General features: G+C 41.5%; 1 protein-coding gene across 2 annotated transcripts in view; it reads right to left on the reverse strand.

Annotated features, from left to right (window-relative positions):
- The window catches only part of MTR (5-methyltetrahydrofolate-homocysteine methyltransferase), a 118,045-nt gene that overhangs the window by 94,356 nt on the left and 6,996 nt on the right, over positions 1-16,693 (reverse strand). For both annotated transcript variants that reach the window (XM_007452934.1, XM_007452933.1), the window contains exons 2-6: positions 14,302-14,516; positions 8,579-8,668; positions 6,439-6,508; positions 4,576-4,668; positions 3,115-3,221 (exon numbers count right to left, since the gene is read on the reverse strand). In XM_007452934.1, the coding sequence (XP_007452996.1) occupies positions 3,115-3,221; positions 4,576-4,668; positions 6,439-6,508; positions 8,579-8,668; positions 14,302-14,516 (575 nt within the window). The remainder of the gene's footprint in view (positions 1-3,114; positions 3,222-4,575; positions 4,669-6,438; positions 6,509-8,578; positions 8,669-14,301; positions 14,517-16,693) is intronic.

A 16,693-nucleotide genomic window follows, 5' to 3' on the forward strand; every position in this document is an offset into this window, starting at 1 on the left:
CAACTGACACTGCAGAAATACAAAAGATCATGAGGGATTACTACAAGCAACTCTATGCCAATAAAATGGACAATCTGGAAGAAATGGACAAATTCTTAGAAATGCACAAACTGCCAAGACTGAATCAGGAAGAAATAGAAAATATGAACAGACCAATCACAAACACTGAAATTGAAACTGTGATTAAAAATCTTCCAACAAACAAAAGCCCAGGACCAGATGGCTTCACAGGCGAATTCTATCAAATACTTAGAGAAGAACTAACACCTATCCTTCTCAAACTCTTCCAAAATATAGCAGAGGGAGGAACGCTCCCAAACTCATTCTACGAGGCCACCATCACCCTGATACCAAAACCAGACAAGGATGTCACAAAGAAAGAAAACTGCAGGCCAATATCACTGATGAACATAGATGCAAAAATCCTCAACAAAGTATTAGCAAACAGAATCCAACAGCACATTAAAAGGATCATACACCATGATCGAATGGGATTTATTCCAGGAATGCAAGGACTCTTCAATATACGCAAATCAATCAATGTGATACACCATATTAACAAATTGAAGGAGAAAAACCATATGGTCATCTCAATAGATGCAGAGAAAGCTTTTGAAAAAATTCAACACCCATTTATGATAAAAAACCTCCAGAAAGTAGGCATAGAGGGAACTTTCCTCAACATAATAAAGGCCATATATGACAAACCCACAGCCAACATCATCCTCAATGGTGAAAAACTGAAACCATTTCCACTAAGATCAGGAACAAGACAAGGTTGCCCACTCTCACCACTCTTATTCAACATAGTTTTGGAAGTTTTAGCCACAGCAATGAAAGAAGAAAAGGAAATAAAAGGAATCCAAATCGGAAAAGAAGAAGTAAAGCGGTCACTGTTTGCAGATGACATGACACTATACATGGAGAATCCTAAAGATGCTACCAGAAAACTACTAGAGCTAATCAATGAATTTGGTAAAGTAGCCGGATACAAAATTAATGCACAGAAATCTCTGGCATTCCTATACACTAATGATCAAAAATCTGAAAGTGAAATCAAGAAAACACTCCCATTTCCCACTGCAACAAAAAGAATAAAATATCTAGGAATAAACCTACCTCAGGAGACAAGAGACCTGTATGCAGAAAATTATAAGACACTGATGAAAGAAATTAAGGATACAAATAGATGGAGAGATATACCATGCTCTTGGATTGGAAGAATCAACATTGTGAAAATGACTCTACTACCCAAAGCAATCTACAGATTCAATGCAATACCTATCAAACTACCACTGGCATTTTTCACAGAACTGGAACAAAAAATTTCACAATTTGTATGGAAACACAAAAGACCCCGAATAGCCAAAGCAATCTTGAGAACAAAAAATGGAGCTGGAGGAATCAGGCTGCCTGACTTCAGACTATACTACAAAGCTACAGTAATCAAGACAGTATGGTACTGGCACAAAAACAGAAAGATAGATCAATGGAATAGGATAGAAAGCCCAGAGATAAACCCATGCACATATGGTCACCTTATCTTTGATAAAGGAGGCAAGAATGTACAGTGGAGAAAGGACAGCCTCTTCAATAAGTGGTGCTGGGAAAACTGGACAGGTACATGTAAAAATATAAGATTAGATCACTCCCTAACACCATACACAAAAGTAAGCTCAAAATGGATTAAAGACCTAAATGTAAGGCCAGAAACTATCAAACTCTTAGAGGAAAACATAGGCAGAACACTCTATGACATAAATCACAGCAAGATCCTTTTTGACTCACCTCCCAGAGAAATGGAAATAAAAACAAAAATAAACAAATGGGACCTAATGAATCTTCAAAGCTTTTGCACAGCAAAGGAAACCATAAAGAAGACCAAAAGAAAACCCTCAGTATGGGAGGAAATATTTGCAAATGAAGCAACTGACAAAGGATTAATCTCCAAAATTTACGAGCAGCTCATGCAGCTCAATAACAAAAAAACAAACAACCCAATCCAAAAATGGGCAGAGGACCTAAATAGACATTTCTCCAAAGAAGATATACAGACTGCCAACAAACACATGAAAGAATGCTCAACATCATTAATCATTAGAGAAATGCAAATCAAAACTACAATGAGATATCATCTCACACCAGTCAGAATGGCCATCATCAAAAAATCTAGAAACAATAAATGCTGGAGAGGGTGTGGAGAAAAGGGAACACTCTTGCACTGCTGGTGGGAATGTGAATTGGTTCAGCCACTATGGAGAACAGTATGGAGGTTCCTTAAAAAACTACAAATAGAACTACCATATGACCCAGCAATCCCACTACTAGGTATATACCCTGAGGAAACCAGAATTCAGAAAGAGTCATGTACCAAAATGTTCATTGCAGCTCTATTTACAATAGCCCGGAGATGGAAACAACCTAAGTGCCCGTCGTCGGATGAATGGATAAAGAAGATGTGGCACATATATACAATGGAATATTACTCAGCCATAAAAAGAAACGAAATTGAGCTATTTGTAATGAGGTGGATAGATCTAGAGTCTGTCATACAGAGTGAAGTAAGTCAGAAAGAGAAAGACAAATACCATATACTAACACATATATATGGAATTTAAGAAAAAGAAAATGTCATGAAGAACCTAGGGGTAAGACAGGAATAAAGACACAGACCTACTGGAGAACGGACTTGAGGATATGGGGAGGGGGAAGGGTGAGCTGTGACAGGGCGAGAGAGAGGCATGGACATATATACACTAACAAACGTAAGGTAGATAGCTAGTGGGAAGCAGCCACACGGCACAAGGATATCGGCTCGGTGCTTTGTGACTACCTGGAGGGGTGGGATAGGGAGGGTGGGAGGGAGGGAGACGCAAGAGGGAATAGATATGGGAACATATGTATATGTATAACTGATTCACTTTGTTATAAAGCAGAAACTAACACACCATTGTAAAGCAATTATACTCCAACAAAGATGTAAAAAAAAAAAAAAGAAGAAAATGGAATCAAGGAATTTGCTTTAACTTTAATAATGGCTATTACAGTCTCCTCCCTACATTAGGGCATGCAGCCCAGCCCCCAGCCCAGCCCCTTTCTTCTCCTTTAACTCACCTTGGCATTGGCAGTATCAAAAATAGTTTCAATGAGTAAGATATCAACCCCACCATCCAGAAGCCCTTTGGCCTGCTCTCTGTATGCTTCAACGAGTTCATCAAACGCTGCAAAAAACAAACCACACCCAGGATATTAATCATGGACATCCTCTGAAAGCCCAGGACACGCTGAGTTCAGGCCTGGTGCCAGGTGAACTGACCACTGCTGGTTTATAATGCATAATTTAAGGGCAACACCACCTTTTGTAAGAAACATGGCAGTGATGGAAGTTGAACCAGCAAATTGAACACAGATGCTCCTAAACACTTAGCACACGGGCTCACTTCCCATGTGTGAGCCGAGAATGAGTGGCTAGGTGGAGAGGTGTATGATTTCTTGAGCCCTGGCTCTTACTTTTAAGATCTTTAACATAGATCTTTCCGGGGATGGTGTTAATCAATTCAGGGATGAGTGTGAGGAACAACAGGAGAAACGTGTCACACTGATCTGGATACAACACCGGTTGCATCACATTCTCTCACGCCCTCTAGGGTAAAAGTCTGCAGTCCTGTAGATTTTGCTCCTGCCCTCTGACACCAACTCTGTCAGAGAAGAAACCTGCCTGGGGGACAATTTCACTCTCAAACACAAAGTGTCTAATCACTCCTAGGTAAAATTTTTGTTAGAAACGTCTTGTCTACTTCCATCTGAGAGGTCACCCCTCTCCCCATTAGATCTCTCACCCAAGAAAGAAAAGATGCTCATATATTCAATAGAGAAGCCTACTTCATCCTATTCAGCAGAAGAGACAGGAAACGTCACTGCCACACGTCAGCCCAGAATGAGCAACCCCCGGTGGAAAAGTGTGGTATCTGTCACCAAAACCTACAATCCACATTTGCCTGAACTTGTCTTCTACACAGAACTCATTACCACTCATAGCATCATTACTATTCTGCTCTGATCATTTAATACTTTTTGTTTTTTTGTAGTCTGATGCTTAAGAAATTGACCTAGATTTCTAGACTTTTCATACACTCTCAATGCAAGTATGCTTATAGATGGTGGTTTACAACGTTTACAATGCTAGTATGCATATATAGCTTAGACTGCTTTCTGATAAATAAAGTGGGAGTCTAGTGGGTTATTCTATAACTGACCAAGACCTGGTATCTATATTTGCTCAACGTCTCAGTTTAAAGTTTTATTTTGATTGGTTTCACTTCCGCAGCTCATAAAGAAGCCCAAACACAACAACATGCACCTCTGAAAGCAGGCTCAAAATGCGTAATACTAATACTATGACTAATACTAGCTCACTTTTTATTTTAATGTCTACTACATTCCAGGGACTGCTGTAAGCCCTTAAGTCACAATAATCCTTAAGTAGATGCTGGTATTGGGCCCATTTTACAGATTTATAGATTACTGAAACACAGAGGTACTTGCCCAAGGTCAATAATTATATCTCATACTCACTGATGTTCCTGTAATCTGGTCTTTCCACAGATGGGGACACAGAGAGTGTCTTGTTAGTTGGACCCAGAGCTCCTGCCACATACCTCTTAATTCCTGTAGGAAAAGAAAAACAAGTGTGAACTCTCTAAACAGCTCATAAGTTAATACGCTATCAGATTTCCCCTAGAACACAGGTATACGATCCTTTGTCCCTAACTCTGAAATCCAAAAAGCACAAAAGCCCCACTTTCTTCCTTAATTCATTTGACAACAAAACTTGACCTCTCCTAAACTACAAGAGGCTATTTATAGTCTTTACCTCACTTAGTGGACGATTCACAGATTTTACTGCAAACAGATGTTTGATTATGAGGCTGTCCTGGATCCCACTGAGGAAATTGTGAAATATAAAGTATGTGCACATGTTACCACCAAGCCAACCCAAAAAACTCTGAATTCTCACACATGTGGCTTCAAAGAATTTCAGTTAGTAATCCTTTTCTATCACCATAGCTAGGCTTGGACAAATGCTCTCTCTCCCTACTCTTAAGAAACTCTGAAGGTCGTGAACATAGGTTTTGCAAAAGTTCTTCACAGTAGCATTGATCTTGAAATGCTCTCCACTGCTGTACTGCAGGGCCTTTGCTGGGGGAAAATATTAAATCACGATTAACAATTATAAAGCCTGAAATTCAAGTATGAAGCAGATCAAATCTCACATTAAAACTCTTTCATGAATGTTTTAATAAGCTTTCCTCTAGGCTAGAGTCTAGGTGCTTCTAAAGGAGCCGGAGATATTGTGTTCCTTACATATGGGAACACAGGGCAGGGCCGTAGTGCTCATCACCTTTGGTGGTTTTAACCAGGTGGTTATGCTTTACCATCTAACTGGAGCAAACTACCCACTAGCTGATAGCCCAGGCTTTGAACAGCTTACAAGCCCCGATATTCTTTATCTTCCCCAAAGCTGAACAATAACGTGGGTGTAAGAAAAACGTCCTTGTCTTTCCCTGCTTTAGCTGGTTTGATAGCCTCTGACCTGTGACTTTGTTGGGGCAACAGTCTATGCCCTTCCGATTTCAACATTATCTCTCAGAAACGGAGCTCCTATAAATTGCTTCAGTCTTCATTAGTATGCTGTGTCTAACTTCCCAACAATTTTGCTTTACTTCTTCCCTGTTGGCAATAATTTCACGTTTCCAAATCTTAAGGGGCAGGTATTTCTTCCATTCCTTTCCCACCCTCAAAGCCTCCCCTGCAGCTGGTACCCAAGTGTTCTATGGCAGCCAGCCAGGAGGCTAGTTATTTCAGGGAGGCACTTTTCAAATCCCAGTAAGACTGATTCTCATGCCACCCTCTTTGTGTGCTACACAGCGCCTTCAAAGACACTAGTGGTATGAAGTAGAAGACACTCAAAAGACAATCTCTCTTTACCTAAATAAGGCAAAATCACAGGGATGAGGGAAGCTTTCAAGGGAGAAGATCAAATATCTTAATGATCACCAATGTAACCAAAACAGCTGTGCCTCAATAACCAAAAGACGTACTTCCAAAGGGAAACAAATCATTTTAGCTGTAAATGTACAAGGAAGTCATAGTTCTAGCTACAAAGTTAGGATAAAACACCCAGCAGAGTAAACACAGCGTAAACCCTGAGCCCAACGCCCAAGGAAACAGAGTCAATTCAGAGGGACACCGAATGCTTGACTATGAAACTGCAGAGAAGTAACCTACAAACAAGTACGTGATGGTGTCTGCAGTGCTGCTGTAGGCCAACTGTCGCAAAAGGAAAAAGGGCAGTAAGGACAGTATATTATAGCTGAGGATGTCAAAGGAAACATCTTTGTTAAAAAAAAAAAAAAAAAGGAGAAAACTGTTCCTTACCTGTCTGGAGAGTTATCTCCTCAGCTGCTTTTCTGGCCACTCCCGCAGAGCACTTGTTCATCCTGTAGGCCTAACACATCAACTGCAAATGTCAGTTTGTCCTTCTTTCCCTCCATAAAATAAATAAGGAATTCATGACCTTCTACAGCACAGTTTTATTCAGTAAGGAAAGGTGGAGTGAATTAGTTTGAGGTCTGAATGAAATCTTAGTCAAAAAGGCCTACCAGCGGCCCCAGCCTTGAGGGCGACAGGAAAGGCAAGAGTCTTTGGGAACTGCTTTTACGGTCTTCCACAGAACCATGAGCCAGCTGGCAAAAAGGGCAATCCCTGGACGCCTGGCATGTCAGAATAAGCTAATGTAGTGAAATATTCTGAGAGTTAGAAAAAAGCATAGTATGGAAAAAGCAGGGGCTTCAGAGACAGAAGACCTGGGTTCTAAAACCAGCTCTGTCACTACCTGCCCAGGTGGTTCCCTTAGGAACTCCTCCAGGTCCTGGCTTCCTATACCGTACAATGGTGGCAATCAGTGGGTCTCAAGTTTTTGTAGATTATGAAACGCTTGAGAATTTGGAGAAGGGCCATGAACCCTCTCACTAGGAAATAAAGCAAGCATGCAGAAACATACAAAGTAGTGCCAGCAAGTTTTATCGGAAAACACTCAAGCCCATTCATTTACGTATTGTCTGTTGCTGCTTTTGCACTATAATGCTAGCGTTGAGTAGTTGCAAAAGAGACAGTACTAGCCAACAAAGCTTAAAATATTTACTGTCTGGTCCTTAACGGAAAATGTTTGCCAACTGCTGCCCTCAAATAATTCCCTTGATAACCCACAAGGCAAGTGATTTCACAAAGCCCCATCACCATGAGGGAAAACAGTGTCAGAGAACTCAGGACTATGTGCATGAACACAGAGGCAAGTTCTGGAAAAATCCCACCCAGAAATGGGGACCTCCCACCCAGAAATGGGGAGCTCAGCATCTACCATATATTTTCATCATTAACAGTTTACAAAACTTGAATATGGAAGCATCCTGTTGACTAAAAAGAAATGAAATCCTTTACCCCACACCCACTAGGATGCCTACTATCAGGAAAAAACAAAAACAGAAACAGAACAAATGCTGGCAAAGATGTGTAAAAACTGGAAACCTTGTACACTATTGGTGGGTACACAAAATGATGCAGCCACTGTGGAAAACAGTATGGTGGTTTTGCAAAAAATTAAACATTGAATTAGTGTACAATTCGGCAGCTCTACTTCTGGTTATGTATAGATACTCAAAGGAAATGAAAGCAGGGATGAAGAACAGATTATCTGTACACCGTGCTCATAGTAACATTGTTCACAGTAGCCATAAGGTGGAATCAGCCCATGTTCCTCAGTGGATGAATGAATAAACAAAATGTGGTATATCCATACAGTGGAATATTATTCAACCTCGAAAGAGTACGATATTCTGATACATGCTACAATATCAGTGAACCTTGGGGACATTAAACTAAGTGAAACAAGATAAGTCACAAAAGGACAAAAACTGTATGATCCACTCATATAAGGTAGCTAGGGGAGTTAAATTCATAGAAACAGAAAGTAGAACGGTGGTTTGTAAGGGCTGAGGTGGAAGGGAAAATTGGGAATTATTGTTTAATGGGTACAGAGTTTAAGTTCTACAAGGTGAAAAGAGTTCCACGGACAGATGGTGGTAACGGTAGCACAACAATGTGAATGTACTTAATGACACTGAACTGTACACTTAAAATTGGTTAAAATAGTAAATTTTATGTTACGTGTATTTTTCCACAATTTTTTTAAGAAAGGAAACCAAATCTGTCACCCAACTTAAAAAGGCTTCACAGAACTGCGCACATGGCCAATCATTATGCTGTTATTCAGTCACTGCATAATGAGTATCGTTTTTATTTGATTATTACTTGCCCATAAAGAAACCAGCTAGAAAATGAATGGGCTGTTGTGTTTATAAGCAGAAGCCATTCTAACCATTTTCCCCATCTGACCACAAATAACAGATAACTAGGCATTAGCTTGACTCTGCAGCTTTGACTGGTTTTCTCACTAGCAATTACCAGTGCAGCAAACGCTCATGAATATCTTAGATACAAGGAAAAATGAAATCCTTACCAAGTGTTCGAGGCCATAGTCAGCTTGGGCAATAGCAGTGCTGCTAAAAGTATTTGTTTCAATGATATCTGCCCCAGCCAGCAAGTAATCCTGCCACAAGAGAAAGTAATGTCAATGCTATGAGTTTTAGAATCCCTGTCCCCCAACAATAAACTAATCTTTTCCTCACCAAGGCCACCAAACATCTTTTGACCACTTACTAAGTGCAAGGCACTGTACTAGATAGAGGCTGGGGATGCAAAAAGACATAAGGATTTCATAGAAAGGCCTGTGATACGAATAAATAAACACAGAACTTGAATTCAGACAAAGTTCACTTGCGGTGTGAATTGAGTCAAGTTCCTTAAACTCTGAGTTTCAGTTTCCTCATTTGAAAATAGTATAACCCTACTTCACCGGGTGGCCAGATGATGGTACAGATCACACACCAAGCTTCTGGCACACGATGGCCAAGGAACATTCCTTCTGTTCCTTTGCCAGCTCTCTACTTCAGCATAGTCAGAACCCCACTGAGAAGGGCACTATCTCTGCAGTCTTGATTCTGACCACTGTTGTTTCAGGGCACAGCTCCTGGTCCCTCTGAGCCACATCTGCACCCTTACGAAACCCTGAGGACCTCGGTGCCCTCCGGTTCTCCCTGTTTGAAACATTTCTGCCTTGTTTCACTCTTTGGACACCACCTCAACCTCAATCCGATGAAAATTCTGGAATCTCTTGATTTTCCAATAGTGAGTAAGCCCAACCCCACCTAAGCAGATGGACACTGTTTGCAGAAGAGCTGGGAAATGAAAACCAAGATTCACACATTTATAATAAGTCACAAACATCCCAACTATCTATCACTAGGGAAATGACTAAATAAACTATAATATGTCCATTTCATTACATGCTATGTGGCAGCTAAAAAACAGTGTGCACATATATCTACATACATTAACACGGAAAATCTCCAAAAGTATTGAGTAGAAAAACAAAATTGACTGATAGGTGAACCATGACACCATTAAGTTTAAAACATACATACACACAAATAGTACTGAGTTTTCTACAGATATCTATATGTATACACGTACATACGTAATATATACATATACATAAATACATAACAAATGATCTGGAAAGACATACATCAACTAGTATAAGTGGTTATCTCTGGGGAAAAAATAGAAATTTGGAGTAGTGGTTAAAAGGGAATTTATTCTTATCTGTGGGTTCTGTTTTATAAGAACAAATTAAAATTTAGTTTTTCAACAAAGAGCAAGAAAAACTGAAAACAACCTTAATGCCTAAGAATAAGGTTAAGTAAATGATGATATATATGTAGAATAGATTATTATGAAGTTATTAAAACCATGTCTCAGGATATTTAATGCTCATGGTATTAAGTAAAAAATGCGAATTATAAAATAGTATGAAGCAATAATATTCCCAATTTAATTTTAAAAATCCAAACACAGAAAACTAGACTGAAATATAAATTAAAATATGTGAATGGCAATTATGTCTTGGTATCAATATTACAGGTGGTTTTAATTTTCTCCTTTATGCTTTCTATAGCATCTAGCTAGACATTTTATTTTTGTAACAATGAACACGTATTGTCTTTATAATTAGAGAAAAAATATTTCTAAATTCCTAGTTATTATTTTCTCCAATTGTGTGTAGATTTAAAATTTTAAATAATATAAAGTTTAAAAGGTATTTCTTCTAGCTCTTCACCCTTTCTCTCCACCTTCTTTCCCAGAACAATATCCCACTCATGGGCTCCGGATATGACACCCCTGAGATTCCAAGCCTATTCTCACCAATTTAAAACACGGGTGATATAGGCAAGCTACTTAATTTCTCCTTAGTTTTCCCATGAACCAATAGAAAGCTGTCAAGATTAAAGGAGGCCATTAATGACAGCAAGGCCACAGGCTACCAACAGGTGTTTTAAATATTGGTTCCTGTTGGTCTCAGCCTATCAACAGTGATGGGCTAGGAATGCCTGATGCACTCACATAGGCCCTTACCGCCTGTGCTGAGCCAGGACCGAGCCAATGCCACAGCTACACTGGCGCTACTGGTTCTTATTATAAGACTCACCTCAGCAACAACCATCAGGGAACTTTTGAAAAAAACAAGGTTTATTACTCACAGGCATGCCCGGGCCATACAGTGAGGTAGCTGGGGGAAGGCGGGGGTTGGGCAGGAATGACGGAGAAAACCGGGGGTTCTGCTTTTATTGGGGTCAATGCAGGGGTGCCTAGGGTTTTGTGGGTTCACTCTTTATTGGAGAACTTAAAACCTAAGAGCAGAAATTAGGGCTCAGGAAGGAAAAAGCAGGGTAATTCATCGAGGTTACCCAGGGCTTTCTAAAAAAGGAATTTCATGGCTGGGGGAAGCCTGGTTCCTGATCTGGCTGTTTAGCTAGCAGATGTGTCACACAGCTGGCAGGGTGTTTATTGACATGGATGCCTCTGAAACGATGCCTCCGCAACCAAAAGCTTAATGTCAGGCACTTACATTACAATCAAAAAAGCTTAGTGTCAGACACTTGCACTTCAAATAGGACCTGGCCATTCCATTAAAATTAAGTATCAGGGGATCAGCTCTATGGTCAGTAACTCCACTAGAAATAACTAAGTGTGAAAATAACCCAGTCTTTTTCCCTTCCTCATCCATGAACATGACACAGTCTCTATATCCAGAGAACTCCAGCTAGTCAATATTCCCCCACGAATGGGACAGCTAGGTTACACCTTATGGTATTTACAGTCACTTTTGCTTTATGTCCCTATCTTGGGAAACTTGCTGTTCTATCTACATGCCTATCTAACTCACAGGACAAAAATTCGTTCCCTCAAAAAACATTTACTGGGCCTTCCCTGGTGGCACAGTGGTTAAGAATCCGCCTGCCAATGCAGGGGACAAAGGTTTGAGCCCTGGTCCGGGAAGATCCCACATGCCGCAGAGCAACTAAGCCCGTGTGCCACAGCTACGGAGCCTGCGCTCTAGAGCCTGTGAGCCACAACTACTGAGCCCGACCAACAACTACTGAAGCCCGCGCTCCTAGAGCCCGTGCTCCACAGCCAGAGAAGCCACCGCAATGAGAAGCCCGTTCACCGCAACGAAGAGTAGCCCCCGCTCACTGCAACTAGTGAAAGCCTGCGTGCAGCAACAAAGACCCAATGCAGCCAAAAATAAATAAATAAATAAAATTTATTTAAAAAAAAATTTACTGACTTACTATGTGCAAGATACTGTTTTAGGCAGTAGGGATTCAGTAGTGAAATGCAGGCCCAAATTCCTGCCCTCAGGAAGCTCATACTCTAGTGATAATCCACTTGAATAAGGAAAAAGCCACACGTCATGGGCTGGGCTGTATGTCCGGGGTTGGGGGAGGGTGGTGATTTCACCAACTGCATAATAAGAACTGATGTTTGTAACCACGCCAAGCAATTCATACCCATGATGGCATTCCCAATCCACAATATACTGGAATTTTATAATACAATTTGACTACATAGTCTCAGGCCTCGCAGAAAAACTCGTAGAACCAAAACTCTTCAAGGACCAATTTAAAATCTTCCAGTAACTACAATTTCCATTATGACCAAAGGAAAGGCATTCCTAGTTCTTCTTCAAATGAAAACCATTCTGCATCTTATCTAGAACAAAATCTTGACCACCCAAGAGAAGGATCCTTTCCACCCTCAATGAATCATTTAATCACTGATTCGTTTGAGGTTTTTTTCTTTAAGAAGAGTCTGAAAGGCAACAAAAGCAAAAAATAAATAAGTGGGACTTATATCAAACTAAAAAGCATCTGCATAGCAAGGGAAACCATCAACAAAATGAAAACGCAACCTACTGAATGGGAGAAAATATTTGCAAATCATGTGTCTGATAAGGATATCCAAAATAGACAAAGAACTCATACAACACAGTAGCAAAAAAAAATCCAAACAATCCAATTCAAAAATGGGCAGAAGACGGGACTTCCCTGGCGGTCCAGTGGTTAAGACACCACACTTCCACTGCAGGGGGTGCAGGTTCAATCCCTGCTCAGGGAACTAAGATCCTACATGCCTCGCAGCACGGCCAAAAAAAAAAATGGGCAGAAGATCTGAAGAGACATTTTACCAAAGAAGACATACAGATGGCCAACAGGTACATGACAAGATGCTCAACATCACTAATCATCAGGGAAAATGCAAATTAAAACCACAAGATATCACCTCTCACCTATCAGAATGCCTATTATCAAAGAAATAACAAGTGTTGGCGAGGATGTGGAGAAAAGGGAATCCTCTCGCACTGTTGGCAGGAATGTAAATTTGTGCAGCCACTATGGAAAACAGAATGCACGTTCCTCAAAAAATTAAAAATAGAACTACTATATGATCCAGCAACTCTATTTCTGGGTAATATCCAAAGAAAACAAAAACACTAACTCTAAAAGACAGATGCACTCCCATGTTCACTGCAGCATTATTTACAGTTACCAATATATGGAGACAATCTAAGTGTCCACTGATGGCTGAATAAAGGAAATGTTATATGTATATGCAATGGAATATAACTGAGCTATAAAAAAGAAGGAAGGTGGTTGCCAGAGGTGGAGGGTGGAGGGGAGGGGAAATGGATGAAGGGGTCAAAAGGTACAAACTTCCAGTTATAAAATAAATAAGTCATGGGGATGTAATGTACAACATGGTGACTATGTTTAATACTACTGTATTGTATATTTGAAAGTTGCTAAGAAAGTAGATCTTAAAAATCCTCATCACAAGGAAAAAAAAATTGCAACTGTGTAGGGTAACGCATGTTAGCTAGACTTACTATGGTGACCGTTTCACAATATATACAAATTTCAAATCATGACGTTGTACACCTGAAACCAATGCTATGTTCTTTGTCAATTATGCCTCAATTTTTTAAAAATAGTCTGAAACACCTATAACAATGCCCTTCTCCAAAAGATAAGACTTTCTCACTTCCCTGGTAAATATGTTTGTCCTTGAAATTGAATCCAGACCAGAAAAACAGATTAAATCACTTTATTATCTCTTCTAGTCATAATCCTATGAAATTCCCATGATAACCTATGAAACAGTTTAGTCCTACACTATTTTTAAATTTTAAAAGTCTAGCAATACCCAGTTACTTGCTTCTGATTTCTTTATGTTGGCTAGCCATTTTTATTTATTTATTTATTTTTGGGTCATGCCACACAGCTTGCAGGATCTTAGTTCCCTGACCAAGGCCAGTCATTTTTATTAAAGACAGGAAAATGGCATGAAAGAACACGGGTTTTCAAGTCAGTAAACCTCTGTAACGTCAGGCAAGTTATTTAAACTCTGAGGTGCTCAGTTTCCAAATCTACAAAATGAGAATAACAACTACCTTTCAGTTTTACTTCATCAGGGCTGTTGTGGTGACTTAAATAAGTTAGTGTAGGTAAAAACCCTAATTTGTCCAGGATTTTATGGTTTTTCACTGTCGTTGAAATGCCTCAAAGGCAGAAAACCTGCCCTCCTCATTTCCTTATCTTGAATGCTCAATACGACTTTTATATGGTGCCCAAAACCTGCTTTCTGAATAAGCCACCTCTATCTGAACAAATCACCCCTTTCTTCTCTCTCCCCCAGAGCACTTGGCCCAGTGGTCTGCCCTCAGGACACCAAAGGCCTTTCGGAATGACAGGATGAAAATATAAGAACCTGGGGGTGCTTTACCTTATGGATTTGGTAAATGACATCGGGCTGAGTTATACTTAAAATGTCATTGTTGCCTTTCAGGGGCCTGGCGTGATCTTTAAATTCTTGTCCTCGGAAGTCGTCTTCACTCAGCTTGTGCCGCTGGATCATGGTCCCCATCCCTCCGTCAAGCACCATAATCCTCTCCCGCAGGATGGTGTCAATCTCATCCTGCAGGGTCTTCTTCATTCCTGCTTTAAAGAACGTGAAAATCGGACTTCCTCTCCCGCAGGATGGTGTCAATCTCATCCTGCAGGGTCTTCTTCATTCCTGCTTTAAAGAAAGTGAAAATCGGACTTTACAAAATGAAAGGGGGAAAACGTGTGTGGAGAGGGAGTGTAGACTAAATTATACTAATTCACAACAGGGAGTAAATGGGGCTCATAAAACATGTGCTTGTAACCTTGAGGCATTTGAAAAATGCTGCCCCAGAATGTTTACATTAAATAACAATGCGTAATGAAACAGGACACTGTACACAGCACAGAATCACTGGTAAAGCACCACACCAAGGTTAGAGTAGGCTCTAGTTGTTCCTGTTTCGAAGATGAGCAAAACAGGCAGCAAAGAGCCCAGTGTTAACAAGGCCAGGCCACCTGCCGGAGAACATCTTTAGGGCTCTCTGTTGGTTCTGTGCATGCGTCCCCTCAATAAGGAGATTTAGCTTGATAATTGAAAGCCATCAATAATTCCAAACTGCCATTTAGACTGTTAACTTTGACGGTCTCTCCCACCTACTGCCAGAACTCACGTAGCCTACACACAGGGTTTCCCTCACCCCTGCTCCACCTCTGGACTGATGACTGCCTAACACCCTAGAGCTTCTCAACTCTCCCTGTGCCCTTGACTTCTCCTAATTCCCGGTCCTCAAAAGCCCCAAGGGCCTACTCCTTCCAATCCTACTTTATGGTCTCCAAGAACTACTGGAAAGCCACAAAACCATGCTGTTTGGAGTCACTGAAAATTCCTAACATGGAGCCTCTTGTTTGGTTCACCTTTTCTCGGCGCTCTCAACACTTCCCACACCTGCTGTCCCAAACCTCTGCTTGCTTTTGGCACCAAATCCTTCTCATCCTTTTCACTCACAGGTGATTTCACCTAATCCGGTACAAAAGAGTCTTCTTTGGGGAGCTCCTCAAATTCACCCCCCTCCACCTCAAAATCCTCTTGCAGCTCGGCTCCCTCTGCACTTAAAGAAGAGCACTTGACCAGCTCCACCCACACCTCCCACTGCTCCTCCCTTCCAACTCTGCCCCCCCACCCCCCTACCCCCGCCAACCCCGTGCAGCTCTAGCTCAACCTGTCTTCTCACTGTGGCTTCCTCCTCTGCCTCTCTACCGCAATTCCTCTCCAAAGGCCCCTACCCCCGCCAACCCCGTGCAGCTCTAGCTCAACCTGTCTTCTCACTGTGGCTTCCTCCTCTGCCTCTCTACCGCAATTACTCTCCAAAGGCACCCACGACCTTCGAATTCTCAAACACTGGCTCCAGTCTTAGACCCAGATTTCAAGGTGTCCACCTGTGATGGTCCCCTAAAATACCCACCTGCCCCTCAATCTATTATCCAAATCCAAACCTGCCAAATTTCCTGTCTGATCTCCCTGTTTCTGTGAATGGCACCACCCTTCCCAGAAGCCTGACCTGACAACCTCAGTGTCATCTGACTCCTCACTCGCCCTGATAACCAGAATCTACTCAGATCTCAAGCCCTACAGATCCGGCATCCAAAATGCCATTCATGGACTTCCCTGGTGGTCCAGTGGTTAAGACTCCACACTTCCACTACAGAAAGGGGGCATGGGTTTGATCCCTGGTCGGGGAACTAAGATTCCACATGCCAAGTGGCATGGCCGAAAGAACCCCCCAAAACCAAAATTGGCATTCACATTGGGCCCACCTTCCATCCCCAGTGCCACCCTTTCTTCAAGCCCTTACTACACATCCCAGCCATCAGAGATCCTCTCTGAGCTTCAGTTTGCATCCATGAAAACTGAGAATAACAATACCTGCTCATCCTATCTCATGGAGTTATCTTACGCGTTAAATGGGATCAGATATGAAGATGCTTTGTAAAAAATCATGTGTCCTACAAAGGTAAGAGATCACGACCACCGGGGTGACTGTACCTGGTCACCCTACATTCCAACCCATCCTATGCACCACGACCAGATTCATCTTCCTAAAGTACAAGTTTAAACCAGCTGCTTCCCTTCCTCAAAAACCTTCACCAATCCCCTACTGCCGGGCTTCCCTGGTGGCACAGTGGTTGAGAGTCCGCCTGCCGATGCAGGGGACATGGGTTCGTGCCCCGGTCCGGGAAGATCCCACATGCCACAGAGCGGCTGGGCCCGTGAGCCATGGCCGCTGAGCCTG

Source organism: Lipotes vexillifer, unplaced genomic scaffold (assembly GCF_000442215.2).
Source record: "Lipotes vexillifer unplaced genomic scaffold, Lipotes_vexillifer_v1.1 scaffold1088, whole genome shotgun sequence".
NCBI lineage: Eukaryota > Metazoa > Chordata > Mammalia > Artiodactyla > Lipotidae > Lipotes > Lipotes vexillifer.